Source organism: Orbicella faveolata, unplaced genomic scaffold, assembly GCF_042242905.1.
Source record: "Orbicella faveolata isolate gen_17 unplaced genomic scaffold, um_ofav_v1 contig_12, whole genome shotgun sequence".
Lineage (NCBI taxonomy): Eukaryota > Metazoa > Cnidaria > Anthozoa > Scleractinia > Merulinidae > Orbicella > Orbicella faveolata.
The window spans coordinates 14,757,501-14,782,335 of NW_028301539.1; the positions used below are offsets into that span (position 1 = coordinate 14,757,501).

Below are 24,835 nucleotides of genomic sequence, written 5' to 3' on the forward strand. Positions count from 1 at the left end.
GTAAAGAAAATTCCCACCTCCCTCCCTGTATGGAGGATGTTTTTGTCTGTCAATAAACTGGGTGTCACCTCCTTTGAGGCTGGCAGTTAAGTCTTTGGGTAGCAACTTCCCATAAGCTTTGGGCAGTATTTTGCCCCTCTCATTTGTGCACCTGCCAATATTCTCTAGTCCCAGTGCTGGCTTCGTCAGTGCCGGGGTGATGAGTGAGGCTTTCAAGTGTTAAACAATCGGTCCATTTACTACTTTGATGCAAAAGTATAATTTTTGCAATTTACTCGAGATCAAACATACAGAATTTTTTTAATAGGCAATTTGCATGATGGCGTCACTTGACTACAACTACCAGAACCTTTCACTTTTTCTTTTTTATGTTAATTAGGGCAATTATTATTTAAATCTCACTGGGACTTCAAAATTTAAATAATAAAGAATTAACAAAAGGAATTCTGATAGTTGTGGTCAAAAGACGACAATGTGCAAATCTGCTATTCCTGTATAATACTGTTTGCCATACACCATAGTTTAAGGCCTTGGTCTTAGCTTTTCCATACTATATCTGGTTTGCACAAAATTTGTGCTTTACAGATTTTATTTTTTTTGTTTATTGTTTCCAGGGAAATGTGACCGTGAACAGGAAAACGTACCTTTACGCTTATCCATTAGACGGGCAAAAGCGTTAAGCATCCGTTAGTCATCCGTTAGAAAGTTTTCTTAAAAACGTTAGGGACGTTAGCCCAACCGTTAGACGTTAGCATCAGGCCATTAGAACGGAGAGTGCAACCGTTAGCAAGAGACATGTATCCATTAGCCGTTAGCATCAGACCATTAGACGGGACAGCATAACCGTTAGCAAAAACTCTGTATCCGTTAGCACAGCTAGGGAAGCCGTCAGGATCTGTTAGAATAAACTAGCATACGTTAAGCAGGAAACGATTCCATTAGAATGGCATGACACGCGTTGAAGTAGCATGTGGTACGTAGGCTAACACAGTGTGAAACGAGAGCAGCTCTTGCGTTCCATTTAGTTCAAAACAATCATGAGAGATAGCGATCTTTTGATGAGAAGTTTGGCGATTATTATTTTTTTATGCCATAATGATTGATAAATACAACTCAAATGAAGTTCAATAAAGCCTTCACACTATAATTATTATACATGATCCAAAACAAAACATGTTTACGATAAATAAAGATGTTCTGCAAAGTAAACACTGATCACATGTGAAGAACTTGTGCTCATGTGTCAATGTCACAAAGTGCAGGTTCAAAAATTTGCATAAAAATGTTTACATCTTCCAAGATGTGAGAAACGGCTATATTCCGGCAGAAAGTTTGATAAATATTTTGATAGACTGTTGTCTGACTCTGAATCAGAAGAAACCAATTTAACTACATGTATGTGACAAAAACAACTTTATCTGATGAAACCAGCGCCAGCAAAACGCCCGTTGCTTCGAGACTAGCTTCGTGACTTCAGAAGGTACCGCTTTTCGCATGCTCTATCAAGCCGAAAGTGTAATCTTTTGCGAATCCACAGCTGGAGAAGACAGTTACTTTTAAAAAACTCTAGACAAAGTCATTGTGTAAAAAGAAGAGCAAGCAACAAATCCATTTGAGTAAAACAAAAAATGTTCACCCTGTTCGACTGGCAAGTTAAATTGTTTACACGCGGGTTTAGCGACGTTTCGCGTCCCACACGATAATAAAGGACTCAAATTCTGAGTTTGTCTGTCTCGATGAGGAAGTGATAGTTTATATCACTGAGTTTCGCTTTCAATGCTCACCGTGGAAATAATTTTTTAAATGTTTGTCCCATCGACGACAGATGAAATAGGCACTTTGTGATTTGCTTTTTTTTAGAAATCGTGAGTGTAAGACTGATAACGGATTGGCACAGTTATGTGTTTATAACATTGGACTGAAAGCTATGCTGTTCGTTCGTTAAAAGTCCTTAGATGTAAACCGTTAGACAACCGTTAAACGTCCTTAGATGTAGGCCGTTAGACAACGGTTAAACGGCTTCAGTCATCTGTTAGAACAACCATTAGAACGTGTTCTTCATCCGTTAGGCATACTTAGTTAGCCCTTAGAACATTAGGAGAGAGCGTTACAACGCTTTGATCATCTGTTAGGCACAATTAGATAACCATTAGAATGTGAGGACAGAACGTTAGAATGTTGTGAAAGCCATTAACTATCCATTAGCTATCTGTCCGCTAGCGACTGTTTAACGGATAAGCGTTAAGGTACGTTTTCCCGTTCACGGTCACAAATATCAAGTGCCATGAGAAATACATTATCCCAAACCTCAGTCCATTTTCAGTAACTGGTTTAATTTTCATATCAATCTGATATGGGGAATACAATGGAACCCTGCTCTACGGACATCCGCTTAGTATGGACAGTTTCGTTTTCCCCGACGAAAAGCTCATATATTTTTTCTAAAATTAACCCGCTTATTACGGACACTTTTCTGTGTCCCAAGCGACAAACTTATACATCGTCAACCCCGCTTTACGGACACCGTTTGTATCTGTGCATTGTCTATTGTCATTGTCATGATTATGTGCTAATTAGAGATTTTGTACCCTGGTCAAATTATGACAGATTTTGGCGGGTTAATACAATTTTATTACTAAATGAAACAGTAGCAAAATAGCATGATGCATTTGACCAGTTCTTTCTTCCGGTGCATTACCCAGTCTGCAGTCCTTATATAAAGTTTTCTGCCTGATACGCTTACACAAAAGTTTCACTTTCTTGGTCTTTTGCTACACTCCTTGCTTGTAGCCTTCTTCCTCTTTGATGTCTTATGCTTGCCACTATCACCATCGGCCTCCGTTCATATTGCTGGGTTGTTGCCAACGTCTATTAATTGTTCAAGTAAATCCACGTGCTTCCTAGGACAGTCAAAAATATAAACACACGGTATTTCCATACCAAGGCCTCCACCCCGATTAACTGCTTTTCCACATACTTCAACTGATCCTCGATTAGTAGGCTTTGAAATAAAATGGGTGACTATACCAGTGCAGTTTTTGGTGTTTGCGAGGTGATATGGAATGTGGCCGATAACTCAACTTTCAGTTAGCACAGTGACCGCGTTTTTGTCCTCACCATTTCCTGGCTCTGGTTGCAAAGGCAAAATGTAACCGAGAGTGATACAGTTAATGATTTGTAATTTACAGTACAATTAAAACGTTTTGTTGCCATACAAGTGTCGGCCTTAGTGTTTGTATCGATAAAACACGTGTCCCTGACTTTTTTCCGAGGACCCCGGTTAATACGGACACCCCTTTAATACGGACATTTTGGCATGTCCCCTTGGTGTCCGTATTAACGGGGTTCCACTGTACTGTTAAAAGCTGATTGAAAAGGCTTGGTATGGTCCAGAAAAACTGTACCAAGACATCTTTAGCATTTGGCAACAGATATTGGTTTTCTTAGGTTGGTCAGTCTTCATGTTCACAAACTTTTTTTTTGATTAAGTTTTCTTTAAACAGCCTGTACAAATGACTATAAAATGTTGTAGCTTACTTATTCTGTACCACTTCCTCGGGATCTTGGGCTGCTGCATTAGGTAAGGGTGGTTTCTTATTGGTTTTCTGTATGTGGGGTAGCACCGGGTAACATTTGTATTCTTAGAACAAATAGTTCTAATTTGCAAGGATACAGATTTATGTATTTGGATGTCAGCATATGTTTAAATCAGATGAGTGATTGGCGCATTCTTGATTAAGTTTTCACATTGAATGTCTTGGGTTAGTGTAATTAGAAAAGGAAGATTCTTTGACTTTGGTGAGAATTGAACCCACGAGCTCTGGTTTAGGTCACCATTGCTTAAAAAAATTCGGAAACGGGCTATTTCAATGCTAAATTGGGCCAATTTCAATCATGTTATCTGGCAGGTTGTGCAAGATGGTATCTTTCTACCTGACCCCCATACCTGCCAGATATTGCTTTATTTGTCCATGAAAAGTTATGGAAGTTTTAAGAAAAGAATGAATTTATTACTTAGAAGGGGAGGTAAGAGAGAATGCTTGTGCACAGCACAGGCATCTAATATCTGTTTAGGGGTTAATTATTTAAAGGTTTTACTTTTGGTGCAATTCTCCTCTATTTTGGAATTTCTTTTTATCATTTAAGTTAAACTTTCTAAAATAAGTAAGAAGCTACTCATTCATACGTGTATGCTACATATAATATGTATTGTACCTCTAAATGACCAATATGCTGATAGCCTGTGCTGTAACTATGTAACTTAGGAATTAACCCCTTTGAAGATTTTAAAACAGTGCCAGTAGAAGAAGTATGGCTAAATTATTTAATTTTATATTGTATGATATCAATGTTTCTTTGCTGTGTTTTTTCACCCAGGTGAAAGTGTACCAGTCACAAAGACTCCATTACCACATGTAAAAAGATTATCAAGCAATCCATTGGAACAAAGAGAAGAACAATATAAACCTGATCAACACAAGCGACACACCCTTTTTAATGGCACAACAGTAATACAAACCCGTTATTATGGTCATGCTAGAGTCCTGGCAGTGGTTGCTAGAACAGGTAACTACCTGCTGGAGTAGAAGTCTATGGTTGTTGTTTTTAGGGAAGGTTCACAGAAGGTAAACTATTATGATGTTAGGGAGCTGCCAGTGATAGAACACTAAAGCCCTAACACAGTAAAGCATTGTGGTGTAAACTTTCATGTATGCACTTTAAAGTGCAAGCTAAATTTAAACAAAACACATGCATTTTTAAAACCCCACAAAACCAAAACAAGACAGCATTGCATCACTGAAGTAGTCCCAGGTTTTGCTATCTTGGATTAAAGAGCATTTATTTATTATATGGCTTATATTTGCAGCCAATATAATGCGCACTCTGATTGGCTAATTCTAGGGCATTATTCTTCTGTAATGTCCACAGGTTAATTATGAGCCTGCAAAAACAAAGCAAAAAGCCATATAATAAACATCTTATTAACGTGTCAGTATACCTCAAATGACCATTTCACGTTAGTGCATTTTCTTATGGAGGTTTTGAAAATAACCCCTAATAAAGTATGTGTATACAAAGTTATTTCCTACAAGCTTGATAAATTAGGAATTTAATTGTTTTTTATTTTGCTGAAAATATAAAAGGTTTAGATGTGTTTCATAATGAAGTAATTTTTACCCTTTTGCCTTTATCATATTTGTTTACATGCCTTGATTATTGTGGCAATGTGATTTTATTTTCCTCCTATACCATTCTAAAGTTTACCATTGGAATGCTTGGGGCATGCTTTGACAATTTGGTTTGTTCTAAGCGATCGATAAGTCATAACTCATGAAGTGTTAGATTCAAGATGATGGAAGCGTGATTGCGTGAAGGATAATAACCCGGTCAACTCTGGTCGTTCTATTGAGTAATATTCACGTGACAGAGGGTGAATTCATTAACGATGACAGGAATTTGGCAACGCTCTGTTGGCGATAATTACAAATTCAAAATTGGTATTCCTCTGGATCTCTAAAACCAAAAGAGCTTATCATCCTGAATTTTTTGAGAAAGAAAGACCAGAAAATTTCTAGCCAGCCATTAAAACAATTAGAATTTTCACATTTCTTAGAGAAACTGAGGTATACTGATACCTTAACCTCGAATGTTCAGTATTTACGGGAAAATCTCAAACCTCAGCCTTGGTGTATTGACCTTGTCATCGCTCACCAATATGGCAAGGTCTTGATTTGACATTTTCCTGTAAAGACTGAACATTCTAGGTTAATAAGTATGGTGGAACCCCATTAATATGGTCACCAATGGGCCAACTTGGCCAACTTGGCCATATTAACAGGGTGGCTGTATTAGCGGGTGGGGTCAAACCTCATGACTGGTCTAAATTGAATGTCGACATCTTCACAGATATATCATAATTGCACTTCTAACGAACTGTTCTTTAATAAACATCCAGAATGCAGATATAATTAAAAACAAATTGAAACTTGAATCAGTGTATACAATATTAACAAAGAAGAGATGAACACAACTGGTTTGAGTGGCTATATAAATGGGGTAAAATTATAAAGGATTACACAGGTTGGGATTTCAGAATGTGGCCGTTGGCCGTATCAATGAGGTGGCTTCATTAATGGAGTTTTCTTATGAGAAAATGTATTGGTGTTTCAAAAAAGTGGCCGTTGGTTGAAGACGACAGCAGAGGTGGTGGCGACAGCGGTGACGACAATGACGACAATGATGATGAGGAAGAAGAAGAAGATAACGAATTTGAAAAGGCAGATAACTTCTCCACTGTACTACACTGACAACTATACCATTTGTGGAGAAGATGTTGAATAAATCGGTTTTTGTACAGAAGCGCTGGGTAGTAAAAACAGCAGGCTCAAGTACGTTCCTACCACAAACCTCATTTATTATTGTATTTTTATCTTTCTACGTTTTGCGTACTCAAAAGACTACAATACTTCACCTAACCCTAAGCCCACAAGTACGCATTGCAGACCTAGTTTTTAGGGCTAGTAGAACCAGAGGTGATCTGTTCAGGCTATTGACTGTTTGTTTTAGTAAATTTTACAACCAGGAAACTCTTTAAGTCGTACTATAATATTATTTTATGGAACTTTCAGATTGTTACTATTTTCTTTTATGTGATATTTTATTTTGTAGGATTTTCCACAACTAAGGGTGGCTTAATTCGTTCCATCCTTAGTCCAAAACCTGTAGGCTTTAGGTTCTTCAGGGACTCCATTCGGTTTATTGGTCTTTTGGCAATTCTTGGTAAGACATAACTAGGCATATGACAATTATTGTTCATGATTCTTTTTATGCTCTACATGAACATACATTACTATGTTATCACATGCATATCACACACATCTATGGCCCAGTGCCTGGGCCATGTCACCAGCCCAGCCCAGCCTTGACGGAGCCCCCCCCTAGGTTAATAGCCGCTGGCTAGGCCTCTTCCCTGAATCCAGGCAGAAACCCAGGGGGCATGGTTTTGCAAAACTGCCCAGTTCTCTCTCTCTCTCTCTCTCTCTCTCTCTCTATCTTAAACTGGCACTTTTATAAGAGGAGTAACTTGATAAGAGTATTGCAAGAACTAATCAAACTATTAATTTTTTTTGGCATGTAAATTAATGACTTTATTCATGTGTTAACTTGAAACAGCCATAGTTGGATTCTCATACAGTGTGGTCACCTTCGTAAAACAAGGGGTAAGTGGTTTAATATAGTACCATACTTGTTATGTAGTTATGTGCAATAGATGTGTAGTTTGGGTATTGTGTAAATGTAGCACTGAAGTAGGTGTGCTACCTCAAGGCCTCTAAAGCGTGGGACCTGGGAAGATGTGACACATGATCCTTGAAGTTAGCACGCTCTAACAGACTCAAAGATGTCTGCTTTTAAACAGCAATGAGTTGGCGAGGCAGTCGAGAGACATCTGAAGGAAGACAAACTCCTCCTCTGTTCCCTCTATCCCCCAGACACCTTGCCCATACTGAAGCATAAATTTCAAAGTTAGGGTTGGCTTCATCAGTCACTTTAGTAATGACATGCTCTGACGATTTGATGGACTTTCAACCAGAAAGTATTGACATCAGTTGTAAAAATTATGCTTTTAACAAAGTGTACATTATAATAAATAAATCTTTTCCACAAACATACTCTCTCTTAAGCTTGAGCAAAGAGCAGCTTCATTAAAAGCAGTGAGCTGCTTTTAATGTAGAGGAAGCTTCTCTAAAGGCCAGGCTGGGAAGCTGGCCCAAGGACTTGCTTAACTGCTGGTGGGTTGCTAGCAGCTAGGCGGCAAAAGCAGTGCAGAGGGGAGGTAGAATTTTTGTGACACCGTCGCGTAGCTAGACTGAGCACTTTGCTCAGTAAAACTATTGTTGAACATTACTTAAGGGTTCTTTGTAATCAGAGGGTACCCTGCTGGAGAGGCTCATGCATGTCATGTGTATGCGTGATTGGTCAATCTCCGAGCCAGGGTGTCAGTCAAGGGACTTGTGGCCACTTGGACTGTATTAAGTCAACTGCGGGCATGTTTTTCCAATTCCAGTCAGAAATAACATATTAAAGGTTTGATTACAACTGAAGTGCAAGTTTAGTGTTGGAAATTGGAACAAACTGGCAAGAAACTTTATCACTTTGCTTGTTTTATAGTTATACAAAATGTTTGTGAAATAACTATAAGCTAAATACAGAAAATGTGGAAATATGTTAACCACTACTACATCTGTTACATTTTCCTTAGTTTTACTTCTGTTAGATTAGTGCTAATTCTAATGCTAGAATGCTAATAGAGGAAATCACTTTTGAGTGGCAAGCAACTATACTAGAAGGATAGGATCCTTTTGTATCAAAAGGTCATTAATTTTACTGATCATGGCGAGGGACTGGATTCGTAAAGTAAACTGATTGTTCCTAAAGCAGCCACCTTGCCTACATAAATAACTTTGCTTGTTTTTCTTATACCTTTCTGAATAATTTACCAAGCAGCTTTGACTTGATTATGAAAAATGTGGAGTCATTGAGCAATTATGGTTATGGTTATAATTATTGAGTTATTTTTTTGTAAAAAAAATACCTCTTAGTCAGCACGCCAGGTGTGTTATGGACTGGTCAATGGATGAGTGAGTGAGTGAGTGAGTGAGTGAGAGATGTATGCATGTCACACCAATCAGATTGGATCTACTATAAACAGCCAATCAAATTTCTTGTTGTAAAGGTAAATGGTATGTGAGAAGATTTGATCCCGGTAGAATTCAGAACAGCCATATTTGTTCTTCTATAAAAGAGGAGGAAGGATTCATAAATTGGGTTTACTTCGACATTTTCTGTGGGTTAGGCTGAGGATTTTAGCTGTGAACGAGATGAGCCTTGAGGTTTGAAACAGTTCGTGAGTTAGTAGCATGCAAATGGAACGAGATATTTTTATTTTTAGTTACAAAGGTAACTTCATACTTCTGTTTTTCAAAAGGAGTAAATTCAATTAGAAGTCACGAATCGTTGCTTCTAGTTCTTAGGACATGTTTTAAGGAGATGAGACTATTTACATTTGAAACAGTTCTAACGTTTACAATAGTAAGTGCAGGTAATGATTGTTTTGTTCTTGTTGCATGCAAATATAATGGATCTTTTTATTTTTTAGTTACAAAGTGTAATTTGACACTCTTGTTTTTCACAAGGGAGTAAATTCAATTAGAGCGGACGAATTGTCACCACTTTTTCCCACGAGATGTTTGCTATCTTAAGTAACAAATGGTAACTCAACACTTTTGTTTTTTACATGGGAGTAAATTCAATTAGAGCTAACAAGTTATCAACTATTGTTTCCAGGATATTAAACAAAAAAGAACCTTTCTTTTCTGGACGGTTTTTACGTCTCTGCAGTAGCAGTTTAATAGTTTTATTTGATGACATTCATTTCAGTCCAATCTTTTTAAAGGTAAAAAGTATGAAAACTATTCAAATGTTCTTTGAAGACTGCGTGGCACCAAGTTAAAGTGCAGTTTAATCAAATCAGACTTTTAACTTGTCAGAGAGGTTTTTTTCTCTTTCTTTTTATTTTCGGCGAAGTTGTGTTGTGTTGTGTAAAAAGGGTAAACTTACGACTCGTATAAAATGCGAAAAAGTCTCTTAATTAACTTGAGTATTTTTGAGCAAAAATTCCTCTTGGGGATTGGAAGGGCCATGTGATCGGTGAGTGAGGGAGTTATGCATGTGCGTGTGTCACACCAATCATAGTGTGGGTTGTATCAAAGAACAAATCAAATTGCCTGTTAGACAATAAGATGGTATCTACATTAATCTGGAGACGTGTCAGATTACTGTAGTTTGTTCAGTCAAACATTTTATAGCTTACTATTTAGCTATCTTACCATGACCGTTGTAACATCACAACCAAAAAAACCTGTCAAATCAACCAAATCATTACTGTACCATGAATGCTTCTATCTCCAACACTTCACACAAATAATAACTCTTGCATGCCTTGCCTATGTTTATTTTAAACCATGGTAAATGCATTCTGGACCAACCTTCATTGAAATTAAACACTCAAATTAGAAAAAGAATTTATCTTTTAAATATAAGGCATATTTTAACAGACATCGAGCATTTTCAGTGCAATTGTAATAATTATTACAATCTGTTTTGCATTTATACAGCATCCCTTTACAAAGATGCATTACGCACAGTACATACATGTAATGCCATACTGCACGAAGGAAGCTTAAGCCTGGTTCTCATATCCTGCCGACTACCTGTGATGTAGTCGCCGGTTGTAACTGACAACTTTCGGCGATGTGTTTCAGTGGGTCGCAGCACATCTGCGATGGATCACTGATGTACTCAGGGCTCAAAGTTTATTTTTGGCTTTGGGAGCACTTGTGTGAGCAGGTGTAAATTTTTAGGTGCACTGCCAAACTGTTTAGGCGCACAGCTTCAAATACTTGTAGCACCTACTGGAAAAGAATACTTAACGCTCCAAAAAGAGTGATTCGGGCTTCATGTTGCAATATGGGCCCATTCTAGCAGTATTGAACACAACAAAAACAAATAAACAAATGAACCCCAAGGGTCAATCCTCAGCCCATTATTGTTTACCATTTACATCAATGATCTGCCCAGCGTCCTTAAGAACAGCAGCGTTACCTTGTTCGCTGATGATACTGCCCTATACTGCTCTTCAGAATCAGCTTATAGATTACAGACCTTACTGAATCATGATTTGGACAGACCAGCACAATGGCTTTTCGAGCATAAACTGACTGTAAATGTCTGGAAATCTAAATTTATGCTCATCAGTGGTAATAAGAAGCTGAATTCATTTAATGATGTCACTTTGTCAATCATGGATAGGAAGTTGATAGAATGAGTTCTTATCAGTATCTGGGTGTCATCATGAATGAGAATCTGACTTGGTCAGACCATGTAGAACACCTCTGTACCAAAGTGTCGGAAAGATTGGGTTTATTACGAAGAATTAAGTGTTTTCTTCCGAGGAACATCAGGGAACTTTTTGTTAAGACGACCATAATACCGTTATTAGACTATGCAGATGTTACATGGGGAGACAAAAACAATGTAATCCTGATGAATAAAATCCAAGTACTGCAAAACACAGCTGCGAGGATTGTTCTTGACAAGTCAATGCATTCATCTGCTACAGAGGCACTTGTACAGCTCGGCTGGGAGAACATGAAGAGAAGAAGTTTTCATTGCATGATTTAAATTATTTTTAAGGCCTTAAATGGTTTAATTGACTGGGATTTTAATTTTTTAGTTTTAAAGATATTCATGGGTATAATACGAGAAGTAAAGACAACATTTGTAAGCCTCCATCCCGTCGCTCCTGGGGACAAAAGTGTTTTATTTACAATGCTGTTAATGAATGGAACACTTTACCCGATGAAGTTAGGAACAGTATCAGTATTTTTAATTTTAAAAGTCGAACTAGGGGTATTTCTTAATTTTTAATTATCATTTTTTTTTACTGTTTTCTATATTTCTATTAGTACAATGGTTAAATGTTATTATTATTTTTAATCTACTATTTCTTTAGCTTTTGCAATTTTATTTTTGCAGGGCCCCACTGAAAACCACATGTATGTGAAGTGGGCTCCCTGCTGAAAGATCTTTATTATTATTATTACTATTATAATGAAAGAATCAGGATATTTCACACAAGAGTTAAGCTTAGATATTAACTACTGATGTCGCCTCATTGGGTATCCTCACTATCCAATTGCTTGTTGTTTGCCTCACCTTTGAAATTCTGTTCACAAAGATTCTTGATTTTTTCAACATCTGGGTATTCGTGAGAACTAGCACGAACTTTGCTCATTTGGCTAGCTTTCAAGCCATAGAATTTGTGGACCGCCCTGTTCTGAAAACGCTGGACATTTTTGTATGTCAGACAAGCGAAAACAAAGCTTTCTTTACAAAACGCAGCATTCTATACCTGTTGTTCGCGAAGAATGAGGACACGATTTAATTCTTTATCCCCAGTTTCCACGCTTCCGCTAAGACCGCCTGGCACTATGACCCCCATTTGGCAACCAAGAAAAAGAAAGGTCTGCATTTTCTGACTTGGGCTAGCTTTATGGAAGCCTCAGTAAAAACAGAAAGCAATAGCTTTAAGACATTTATGAGCTTCATTCCTTTATTTGCATACGTCAGTGGAGTTGTTTACAACACAGAACGTGGGGAAAAATGAACGTTCAAGTGCGGAGAATCCTTTGGGAAATTAGGGTTTAAGATAACGAATAGAACACACACCGATGAAAGGAAAATGGTGCAACTTTATTATTTGGTTCCTGGTTGTGTTATAGCTATGTTTACATTTATATTTAGCAATTGGAGTATGTTAGTATGGTCAGTTGAGTAAGCACTAGAGAAGTCGCACTGTACTTTGGCTTTTTTGGTGTGGTGGTGCGACCACACATGATTTTTTAGACACACAACCAAAAGTCTAGTTGCATATGCGACCAGTTGGTTGTTAATTTTGAGCCCTGGAACTCAAATTTGCACAAATTGGCGCAATTTTCGACCATTTCACCTGTAAATATCCTGGCCTGATCAGTCGATGAAACTGATAATCGATAACAATCGATAGCAATCAATAACAATTGATATCGGAAATCAATGACCAATCAATGAACAAAAATTTTTTGTTTTTTGATTGTCATCGACTGCCATGGATTGCCATTGATTGTCATTGAATGTCATCGATTACTATCGATTGCCATTGATTGTCATTGATTATTATCGATTCCTGTTGATTGTCATCGACTAGCAACTTCATTGACTTCCATATTTTTTGGGTGGGTATATAAAATACATATCATATCTAGACTTGCCAAAGAAGTTACTAACACAATAAGTGCTACGCTAGTTACTTCTACTCGAACCTAGCTGGGAACTTAGGTAGGTCAGGAGAGTAAAATGAGGAAAGATGGTTGATGCTGAATGCATAGGGTGTTAACACGTTAAATAAACACCCAGCAGGAAATGACAGCTGCATATTACGGCTTTATGTCATCGTTGTAAGTTAAAACCCCAGGATAAAATGTAATGAATGCTCGGCTGCCATTTCCCTTGTGAACAACAGCAACAATACTTTATTGATCTTCATAACAGAACCAAATGCAAAACTATACTTCTTTACAAAATGTGAAAGGTGACTGCAATAAAAATGTTCCCACTCATGTAATGGATACGTTGCTCCTTTGTTAACAGTTCACTGTTCCCTTGATATAAAAATGAAACAAGATTCACATGTGCAAACATTTAACTTAGAAATAAGAGCCTCAAAACATGGGTCAGTAAAGTTAATAAATAAATTGATCTTAAAATACACATCACGATGATGGCCCATATTGAGGCAACTACATACATGTAGATCACTATATCAAGGCATGAACCGAGTATTTCCAGAAGGAAGATGAGGTGAGTTAACAGAGTAAAACTTTTCCCATTTTTCATCCTCAAAGAATGGACACCATCGGACTGCATTTTTCTGAAATCGTTCATGGTACTGTTTGATGGTCGAATGACCACCCGTACAGTGTGAGTGCTCTCCGATAGTTGTACCTTTGAGGGAACCACTTTCCATCACATGGCAATCGATGGCAATCTATAGCAATCGATAGCAATTAGAGGACTTGAGCTTGTGATTATTGATTGGTCATCGAATGGCCGATAACAATCAATAACAACTCATTGTCATCAATTGATATTGATTGATTGGATTTCTGATTATTGATTGTTATCAACTGATCAGGCTGGGTAAAATTAATATGGATTGAATTGTCTTACTGGAGTACGTTGCATCTGCAGATGATGTTCACATAAAATATTTTCATCGCCAACAACCGCTGACAACTGCTGGCTTGCCTGTGAAGTTGAACTCAGCTCAACTTTGCAGGCAAGCCACAGTCAATGCCTGGGATAGATTATGATTCAGCAATAAATGTTCACATATGCCGTAACAGTGTCCCAGGCCATCCCAGGTATGTCAGTGGTGTTTGAGAACCAGGCTTTAGGTAGTGATGGACGTAGACTATTTTTAACTAACCAGAAGTGGAGAGCACTCACAAGGAAGTAAAAGATTTGGGTGATTTACCTGATTAAAATCAGGTTTTTACCATTAAATATTTAAAATTGATATTAAAATACTGGCTGTTGGTTAAATTTTTTTACTTTCTTAATCATTCATGGAACTCTAAGGCTACATTATAGTGTATGTTGTTCTCACAATTGCTTCAGAAGTTTAGACTCAAGTGCAACCAAATAACAGGTTAAACATCTGGTTTGTGGTGGATTATTTGCCATTCATAGTTCTTCTTTGTTGGGCTTAAGGTTTAGATGTACCATGAATGGAACAAAGCTTAACACACCTTTCAATGGAACTCGTAATATTTTCACAGGCACTTGCTTTCTTTCAAATAGAGTCCTAAAGTGACGACGTCACAAAAATAAAATTTTTGAAATTATGGGATATGCTGTCATATTCTTATAGAGGATCCCAAAAGATGCCCTCATCCCAAAAATTAGCTCTGAATTGCAATTCCCGACAGAGATATAAGGGATCAAAGTTTGATAGCATCCCATACAAACCCTTCAAAATTTGTTTCAGTTCCTTCAGTTTAGAACTGACTCAAAATTAGAGAGATTTATATGGGGCAGTAACAAATTTTCATCCTTTATATTTCGGCTGGGAATTACAATTAAGAGGTAATTTTTGGCAAAGACCCTTTTCTAAGGATGCTCTATTCGAAAATGGTGCCAAATCCTATAATGTGTCAATTTTCTTTTTTCCAATGCCCATAATTCACTCTGTTTGCGCCCCAAATTTTGCATAAACTATTGTTGTGAAATGCTCGTAGGAATATGCAGACCTCCCAAGTGTATTTCACAACAATAGTTTAAGCAAAATTTGGGGAGCAAACAGAGTGAATTATGGGCAATTAGAAAATAGAGAATGTGTTTTACTTACAATAAATTATGGAATAACAACATTTTAATATCTTAAAGTATACGATTGTTTATGTCACAATAATAATGAATTCAATAATTGAATTACTGACATTTTTCTCCAGGTGTTTTATGAATGTGCTCATGTCTCCTGTTTGACATAAAATTGCCATTCCTAATCTCTCTACTAATAGAACTTTACTTAACACAGTATAATATGGCTGTAGTGTATTTTGAACTTGGAAACAAATGCCATATAAATCTAAAACAGATTGTAAATAAACAATTGTCCGTGGAAACATGTTTTGAAAATTTAAGAATGTTTTCTTTTTATCTGAGTATCTCTGGAATTTTTCTGCTTTCTCAAATTTTTGGAGAAATCGGACACAATTTGTAAAAACATGCCCAGAATGCTCTAACTCCTTTGACTACTCACCCAGTAAGGAGATTGGCTTATCTCACATTTTTCTGACAGATCCCTTTCCAGCAGGGTTCCTTCTCAACAGAGATGCTGTACTCACCAGGAATGTTTAACAACTGTTCAAAGTGGCCAGAGATACACTCAAAGTGAATGTAACTCATGTCTAGTGAAGTGAAGCAAAAAGAGACACTCAATCCTTACCCAGCTGCTTTGGATGACTAGTCCATGGACCATGTCACCACATCAGTGGCCTGTTGACATTAACCCCCTTTAAGTTAAAACTACCAACTGGGCTTGGATGCTGTCTTCAGCTGATTCCAAGCAAAACCCTAGTGAGCATGTTCTTGCAAAAGTGCTTAGATTGTTAATTAATAGCTTTTTGTTTCCACATGTCTACTTTAGATGTCTGCCGGTCACATCCTGCTGAAAGCGTTAGACATTATTACTATTGCTGTTCCACCTGCTCTTCCCGCAGCAATGTCAGTAGGGATTGTTTATGCCCTTCAGAGGCTAAAGAAGAGACAGATATACTGTATAAATCCATCAAGGTATAAACAAACAACTGGTGCACATTTTATGAACCCCAGATTGCCATAGAAATTTTCCTAGAGCGCTATACTTCTACACGTTTATCATCGATCACGTTAGCGCAACTACATAATTATTTTACTTTCTTTCAGTATGTTATTATGTTAGTGTGACTGCATATTTTACTTTTTTCTTTCAGTACATTAGTACGACTGCATAACTATATTACTTACTTTCTATCAGTACATTAGTTCGTTAGTATGACCACATACCTTAATTTATTTACTGACTTTTCTTCAGGACATTAGTACAAAAGCCTATTTTACTTAGTTTCAGTAGATCAGTATGTTAGTGTGACTGCATATTTTAGTGCATTAGCACATTAGTAGGACTGCATATTTAATCAGCTTTCCTTCAGTACGTTAGTATGTTAGTGCTACCACATATTTTATTGACTTACTTTCAGTGTGTTAGTACGTTAGTACAATCGCATATCTTACTAGTCTCACTTTCTTCAGTGCATTAGTATTTCAGTGTGACTGCATATCTTACTTTCTTTCAGTGCATTAGTATGTTAGTACAACCGCATATTTTACTAGCTTTCCTTCAACGTGTTAGTACATTGGTATAACCACATATTTTACTTTCTTTCAGTGCATTAGCACGTTAAAAGGATTGCATATTTTACTAGCTTTCCATCAGTACGTTAGTGCGACCGCGTATTTACTTACTTTCTTTCAGTGTATAAGTATGATCAACAGTAACTAATGTGTGAGCCTGCAAGCTGGGGCCACGAACCGCAAGCCTATTTTTTGAGCCACTGCGTCTTTATTCTGTTCTTTTGAGTTTTTGATTTTACGTAAACATTTTACTCAGTACAGTGGAAACCCACCCTACGGTCACCTTGTTAATACTGTCAGCTTGTTATTACAGCCTCCTTTTTTTGTCCCAGCGAAATGCCGATACATTTTTTTATAAGAAAACCCCATTAATGTGGCCACCCTGCTAATATGGTTAGCAGCCACCTTCTGAAATCTTAACCTGTGTAATCCTTTATAATCTTACTCTGTTTATACGGCCACTCAAACCAGTTATGTTCATCTTTCCATTGTTAATAGTGCATGCACTGATTGAGGTTTCATTTTTTTTTAAAAAAATCCATCTGTATTCTGATGCTTATTAAAGAAAAGTTGTTTAGAAGTGTAATATTGCGATACATATGTTAAGACGTCACTCAATTTTTGGTTTATAGTTTCAGATATGAACAAAATTTTGAGTTTCCCTTGTTAATTTTCATATCTAAATGTTGATTATGTAAAATTAACTGATATCCAAATGACAGGGAAACATTCAAGTGAGGCAAATTTTAGGTAATTATCAAGATGATATATTAACAACATACATGTAAATCAAGCACTGCCACAAAAAATTCACATATTTAATTTTTGACTGCTGGTTGTCCGTTGTTTTCTCCCTTAATTTTCTTAAATAGGTAGTTCCCAGGTAAAATCAAACAACTACATGAATGACCACTTTCTTTGAGCTGGTTTATATATAAGCCTATTTACACACATACAGTGCATGCTTAGCTCGTGGCGGTGAAACACTTGCAACTGTTTGAATGAGTGAGTGACAAACCCAGCAACATGTGAATGGACCTTTTTTATTTCTAAGCATTGTTTTCAGGACAAGGACAAGGACAAAGACAAAAAATGTCAGCTTAGCTTACATGTATGTAAGATTAAAGCAACACTAAGAGAATGTTTACTAATGCATGTCATATGATGGCACTATATGATCACATGGATCCGTTTAGTTCAACGTTTGCTTGAATCCCGGTAATCCCACTGGAATATAAAACCCTTATGTAGCTTCAACTGGCTGTAACCTGAAACTTCACCCTGTGAAAGTCACTACAGTTTACTGCACTGAAAAAATCACAACTCTTTGCAAACTAATTAAAGATTAGCAAAAGTTTACCTTGCTTGCAGGTACCAAAATCTGGTAATTCAAAAGCAAAATGTGAAAGATCTGAATCCTAAAAATGTCTGTGCAATTTAAGCTTACTTCATTGAAACACACTATTAAAGCTTATGTGGTAGAAACAAAAAAATAGGGAAAACTCTCCATCATCCTCACTTGCCATGCTAAACGTAGACCGCTGTAATAGATACCATATTAGGGCATTATGCTAGTTTTATTTTTTTGGTGGGAATCTTTTGGGGCTTGCAAAGAGAGGCTTGCAGCTTGGGTTCATTAGGTTCATTAGGGCTCGGGCTCACAGAGTCACAAAATATTTCCTTCAGTATGTTAGTACATTAGTACGAATGCATACTTTACTAACTTTCCTTCAGTATGTTAGTACGTAGAAATGTAAATGTTTGTTATGAAGAAATTTGTGATCGTAGAGTAGTAGAGTCGTGGGATTGATTATGTAGCAATGTCTGATCGTAGAACCATAAAGCTAATTATCTAGAAATGTTTGATGGTAGAGCTATGTAGAGCCGTAGAGTTCATTATCTAGAAATATTTGATCGTAGAGCCACAGAGCTGTAGAGCCATAGAGCATAGAGCCATAGAGTTCATTATTTATAAATGTGTGATCGTAGAGCCAGAGAGCCATAGAGCTGTAGAGCTGTAGAGTTCATTATTTGAAGGCTTTTGGGCAAAGAGGGCATATATAGCATTTTGGGCCGATTTTTATTTTTTTGCAGGATCGAGCTAATTTATGGCAGACTGACTTGTTTTGACATGAAAAGCATTGTTGCATAATTGTTTTTGTTGATTTGCGCTTCGTTTTTGAAGTGCAAATCAGAAATGTGTGATCATAGAGCCGTAGAGCTGTGGAGTTCATTATTTAGAAATGTGTGATCGTAGAGGCATAGAAGTGTAAAGGCATAGAGCCGTAGAGTTCATTATCAAGATATATTGATTGTAGAGCTGCAGAGCCATAGAGTTCATTATCTGGAAATCTGTGATCATAGAGCTACAGAGGTGTAGAGTTCATCATCAAGATATGTGTGTTCGTATAGCCATAGACTTCATTATGTAGAAATGATTGTTAACAAACCAGTTCAGGCGTGGAGCTGAATAAAACTACTGCAACAGACCAAAATCTTTGATAACCACAGTAATATGCCACCGTTTTATATGTACATACAAGAGAAGTACAAAGTGATTGATGATAAATGCAAACAGGTGTAGCACTCTGCAAAAGCCTCTATGCCTATTTGAGCTTCATAAAATGGGCTGGGTATATAAACAAAGTGAACAGTTTTTTGACACAGTGAAAACCCTCATAGTATAAACTGCAGATCAAAACTGTTCAGGCTGAAATTTAAACAATCAAACACCTAATGCAAGAAAATGAGAAATGGAGCAGGTTCTTATTCAAAACAAATTCTATAGCTCAGGAAACTTTGGTGCTCAGTATAGGGCCTGTTGGTGCTATGTTGTTCCAAAACTGGCAGGCTTTCAGGAACGTGGTATGGTTTGGATGTGAACTTCCTCAACAGTTCCAAGGGGTTTCAGCTCTCTGCAGTCCCCTTTATTGTAGTAGTGCTTTTGGGAAGCTCATTTTCACATTTGATTACCTGTAGTAGGAAGTATGGAGTGTACATCTTTACTCATCAAGAGCTTGGGAGGAATGGCTAATGAATCTGATGAGGTGTTTCTGTAGTCTATTTACCCTCATTTAGGTACCTCCTGTTACCAACTTCGCTTTCTGTAACACTCACTTTGCAGTGTGAACACACCTTCCAACAAAACTGGTTGAGTGAGCATATGTGGGACTGCTTGTGACAAATTTGAAATCATATTAAGTGGCTAAATGGGCAAATTCCTGTGAAGAGTTATAGGAGCCATTGCAAGACATATGCAGTCCTTTTTAGGAAATACATTGTCTTGTGAAAACGGCTTTCATCTTAATGAACACTGCTGAGCTAGTCGTGGTGGGCATTTTTTCTTGTTAACTATTATCTAATGAATATTAAAAGAATAAAACTATGACGGTTTGAAGTCATCTTGACTCCATTATCAAGTAGAAGTGTTAGCTGTGGTTTCGAGATTAAATACAAATCCTGAAATTTTTTCAGGTCATTTTTTCAGTAGTGTTATGGCTGCATTTGCATCTGTCATTCTTTCATTATTTAATTGCTACTGATGGACATCTACTACCATGGAATTCATATACTTGAGCCAAGTATTACGTCCGAACCCACACACGACTGCTTTCATGTGACTTTGATAGCCCAGTTGGTAGAGCATTGCACCAGTAATGCAAAGGTTGTGAGTTCAAATCCCATTCAGAGCCTGAACTTTTTTCAGGTCGTTTTTCCAGTAGTGTTATGGCTGCATTCGCATCTTTCATTCTTTCATTATTTAATAAAATGCTACTGATGGACATCTATTACCATGGAATTCCTATACTTGAGCCGAGTATTATGTCCACTGAACATATAGGGCCAAACCCACACATGACTGCTCTCATGTGGCTTTGATAGCTCAGTTGGTAGAGCATTGCACCGGTAACGCAAAGGTCGTGGGTTCAAATCCTGTTCAGAGCCTGAAATTTTTTCAGGTCATTTTTCTCGTAGTGTTATGGCTACATTCGCATCTTTCATTCTTTCATTAAGGTGATAGAGTACATTAGAATAATATGCAGGTATCGTTCATTGTTTAATTCAAACAAGTAGGTGGCACAGTTTGGCATGGATGTCTGGGTAGCTCATATCTTCCTGGGCTTGGAAAATTTGCATTCATGTAGGCTGGAAACAGGACCTCCTTTCCGATCTTGCATTTGACTCCACCCTTGTTTCCATTGTGGATTGGTGTCAACATTTACTTACCCCAGAAAGCAAGATGATGATTCTTTCTCTTTCAATCTGTGAGTGGAAGGTTTGCCACAACTGGATGGATCTCTGCATCAAAAACCTCATGTGAATTTAGTCATACAGATACATGTAGTTTAATATCCCATGTGGGTTTGTTTTGGCTTCATGCCTTGAATGAGAGCAATATTCTTAGGGTCTGGCTCGACCCCTTTGTTAGATAGAACATGACCAAAGTAACTCACTGTAGTTGTGCTGAGGTCACATTTCCCTGCATTACACGTGATCCTAACAGATCCTGCTGTTGTTTCAGTGGCAGTGGTCCAAAGCTCTGACATAAGTTTCATGGTGTTGTAAACCCACTGTTTGTACTCAGTAGGAAGTATGGGATTTCTCCTCCTATTTTGGCATAAACTGAGAAACATGCAACTCAAAATTAATGCTTGCTGTCTATGAATATTAGAATAGGTCACCAATCAAACCTTCCAGATAACAAGGATTTTATCTTATGTGTGTTTTTTCCAGTCTTCATGTTTTAAGCATTAATTTGATTTCTGGTGAGTGCAAACGCATACATTGTACATGCAGTTAGTGCAAGTTGCATGCGTTCAAAGCTGTAAACCCTTTTGATGTATAATTTTAATGGAATTTACGCAGTATTTTTTTTGTTTTACCCATTTAGAATCAACATATGTGGAAAACTCAAGCTGTTCTGCTTTGATAAGGTCAGATGGCTTTGACTGGTTTGTGACTTTAAATGTGTTAATTTTGCATTTGTATGTCATAGAGGAAGATTACCATAAGATCTGTTATAGTATGGTAACTCTGGAACCCCATTAATATGATCACTAATGGGCATGTAAATTAATTTTGGCCCTACTAACAAGGTATGACAGTTTTTAAGACTGGTCTATTTTAAGTGACATCTTGACATATATGTACTAAAACTTCTAAACAACTGTTAAATAAACATTTGCAATACAGATATGACTTCAATCAATTCATAAAATATCAACCAGCAAAAGATCAACATAACTGGATTCTAGCAATAAAATGAGGTCCCAATGGTATTAACGGGGTGAAATTTAATCATAACTGATTATATGCAGGTTGAGATTTCAGAAATGTAGCCATTGGCCCTATTAACAGGGAGGCCACATTAACAGGGTTTTCTTTTAAGAAAATGTATGGGCATTTTGCCATGACCAAAAAAGTGGCCATAATAACCAGGTGGCTGTAATATTGAGACTACTGTATAAACAATGCTGGGTTCCACTCCCGTAGGGGGTACTCCCAGAAAAATTGAGTGGAGGTGTGCAGCCCACTTCCCAAAACCCTTACCCTATTTATGACCAAAATCTGTGATATTCCCTACCCTATTTATGATGTGACCAAAAATTTGAAACCCTAGTATGACCTGACCCTTAAATCATAACCCTGTTTCAGACCTGTGTTATAATTGATTCCCTAGTTCAGACCAATGTTAAATTATCATAAACATAATTTGTGAAGGGCTTTTGTTGATTTTCTTTTCGATAATGATGAAAAAGTGGCTTCTTAAAGACATACCCATATTAAGGCTAGAGTGAAAAAACCATTGTAATTGAAATACACGCATCTAAGATATTCGCACTTTTACTAGCGATTTGCTGAAAACAAACGCACATAAACAAGCTAAATATACAGAGCAGGAAACAAAAACGAGATACAAATAAAGCAGGCAAAAGTGACGGAAAAATAATGAAACTTACAAGATTTGTGTGGCAACTATGACAACTACAACATAATGACAATGGCAACTAGAAAACTAACAGCAGTCAAGAAGTTATACCAAACAATAGAAACAACAGCTGAAGAAATGGACACGAAAATATGAAACGTTACATAACCGAAAATAACTGGCGAAACTAATTAGAGTAACAAATATACACAGAATAATTGAAAAACGGAAAACAATGGACAAAAAACGCAAAGGCAAAACAAATTGAGGCACAGTGACTGCACACCAGCCCCAGTGAAGCAATTAATCTAATTGTTCATTAATTAACTGTAGATACGAGCTTGTCCTTAAGGTTACTTCCCACCTTCAGAGGCCAAAAAAATCGTTTTTTCTTTTATTTGACAAAATTTAAGTTCACCATTTTGTTGAGTGTTTCCAAAAGAAAAGCATTAAAAATCTCAAAAAGTGGCTGAGTTATTTAGAAAAAAACGTATTTTCAAATAAAGTTAATAAACTAGGAAGGTGTCATAATCTTTTCAACGAGCAAGAACCCTGGGAAATTCTCACGGCACATTTTCATTTTCATCACGCCCTTGGAAAAATCAAAAGCAGAAAAAAGTCCTTGGGTAAAGAAAACGAAAAAAAGCGGCCCAAAAAATAAACAAAAAGCTCCATATTGTCAGGGAAAGAAAAAAAACCTTGCCGAAAGTGACAAAGGCTCTTGGTTTGGCCAAACACCTTCAACAATCTCAGCATCTGCTGAAGATCAAGCCAACGTCAGTGCAGGCTGCGAACAAGATTCTTCGTCAGAATCTGGTGGAAGTGATAAAGAAAATGAAACCTACCCAAGGGACCTCATTTCAGCAATAAGGGTATTTCTTAAGCTGTCTGTCGATTCCTCAGCGTCGTGTTTTTCAGCAGCACATTTTCTGCCTTTAGCCTTTTTGGCGCGGGTTTTGCCTTTGCCTTTGGAGTCTTTGCCCATTATATTACATCACCGTCCTGAATTGAACTCCACTGAGCAAGATTAAAAAAACATGTTGCAATGCGATGCTTTTCCCGGGAAATCTTGATCTATTGTCATATACGTCCTGTTGTTCCATTGGTTTGCGGTTTTATTAGCCGTGATAATCTCCAGGCGTGGCATGAGTTGTTTACGAACCTTTACAAGCTGAAATCTCACATTTGATTTTTGGAGGAATACATCCACTTTGAGTGAATTTATAGGGTATGCAGATTTGATGGATTTTCGCGAAATTTTGCCAGAACATTCCAGAGATAATGAGAAACCAAAGTGTGTTGGGAAATTTTGATATTTAACACATTTTTCCTGTGGCGTCCATTTACGCAACACGTCTCGCATATTTTTAGCTATTCCAACTTTAGATGTGGATATCTAGACAACCAATCAGAATATCGAAAAAGCCCAACACACTTTTGTTGATTGATGCCTTGTGAATAAGACTGTGCAGCCATTTTGCTCATACTGCGGAATCCGATACCCAATAAATTTGATAGAAGAAGCCTTGGTCGTTTCATGCCTTACCGCCTCCTGACACTTCCTGAAAGAAAACATTGCTGAAATTGTATTTTTTTCGTAAAGTACATTTATTAAGCTTCCTTATGATTTATAATTTGTTGGGGTTTTATTGAAACTGGCACACGTACGATTTTTTCCTGAAAGACACCCGTGAAGGTGGGAAGTAACCTTAGTAAACTGAATTGTAAACAAGCAATAACTGCAATAAAGATTGGTCTTGCAATAAGATCTAGATTTGATTGTTTTCATAGTTCTCTGAAACAAATTCTCTCGAATAGTAATTCCAGTTCGTCACTGACTTGCTGTTCATCATGCTCAAGGAAGCACAGTTTTGAAATCGGTCTAACAAGTGTTGAAGTGTTTGTATGAACTTCCGCAGATCTGACGTATCCATCCCTACGGCAATGAACTTGAACAACTCGGGCCAAAGGCCATTTGACTCAATGAACACTTTCATCCATAACCAGGACCAAATCATTAACTGCAAAACAACGGCAAGGATTACACCATTTCTGCCTCAGTTGAAGAGGTGGTAAATATTCCTTGAGCAAGCATTTCCAAAATATGTCTGACATGTATTGCACCTGTCGCCAACGATGATTACAGTAGGTGTCTTCCTTTGCAAAGACTCCAGGAGGCAAGTTAGGGTTTGCTCAGAGGAGAAGTAAATGGTTTGGCCAAAATAATCTACACCAACAGAGGTGAATGGTGGCTCCTCAGGTGTCAATCTTTCCTTGGGTAAATTAGCCATTAACTCTTCTCCACGGGTTGCACCAAGCTTTCTGCACAGAAAACATTCACTGAGAACTTGA

The 24,835-nt window shown here is 37.3% G+C and overlaps 1 protein-coding gene across 3 annotated transcripts in view; it reads left to right on the top strand.

The window, feature by feature from the left end:
- The window catches only part of LOC110040455 (polyamine-transporting ATPase 13A3-like), a 188,958-nt gene that overhangs the window by 85,324 nt on the left and 78,799 nt on the right, over positions 1–24,835 (top strand). For all 3 annotated transcript variants that reach the window (XM_020745691.2, XM_020745692.2, XM_089282495.1), the window contains 5 exons: positions 4,378–4,566; positions 6,670–6,780; positions 7,174–7,220; positions 15,809–15,954; positions 21,446–21,488. In XM_020745691.2, the coding sequence (XP_020601350.2) occupies positions 4,378–4,566; positions 6,670–6,780; positions 7,174–7,220; positions 15,809–15,954; positions 21,446–21,488 (536 nt within the window). The remainder of the gene's footprint in view (positions 1–4,377; positions 4,567–6,669; positions 6,781–7,173; positions 7,221–15,808; positions 15,955–21,445; positions 21,489–24,835) is intronic.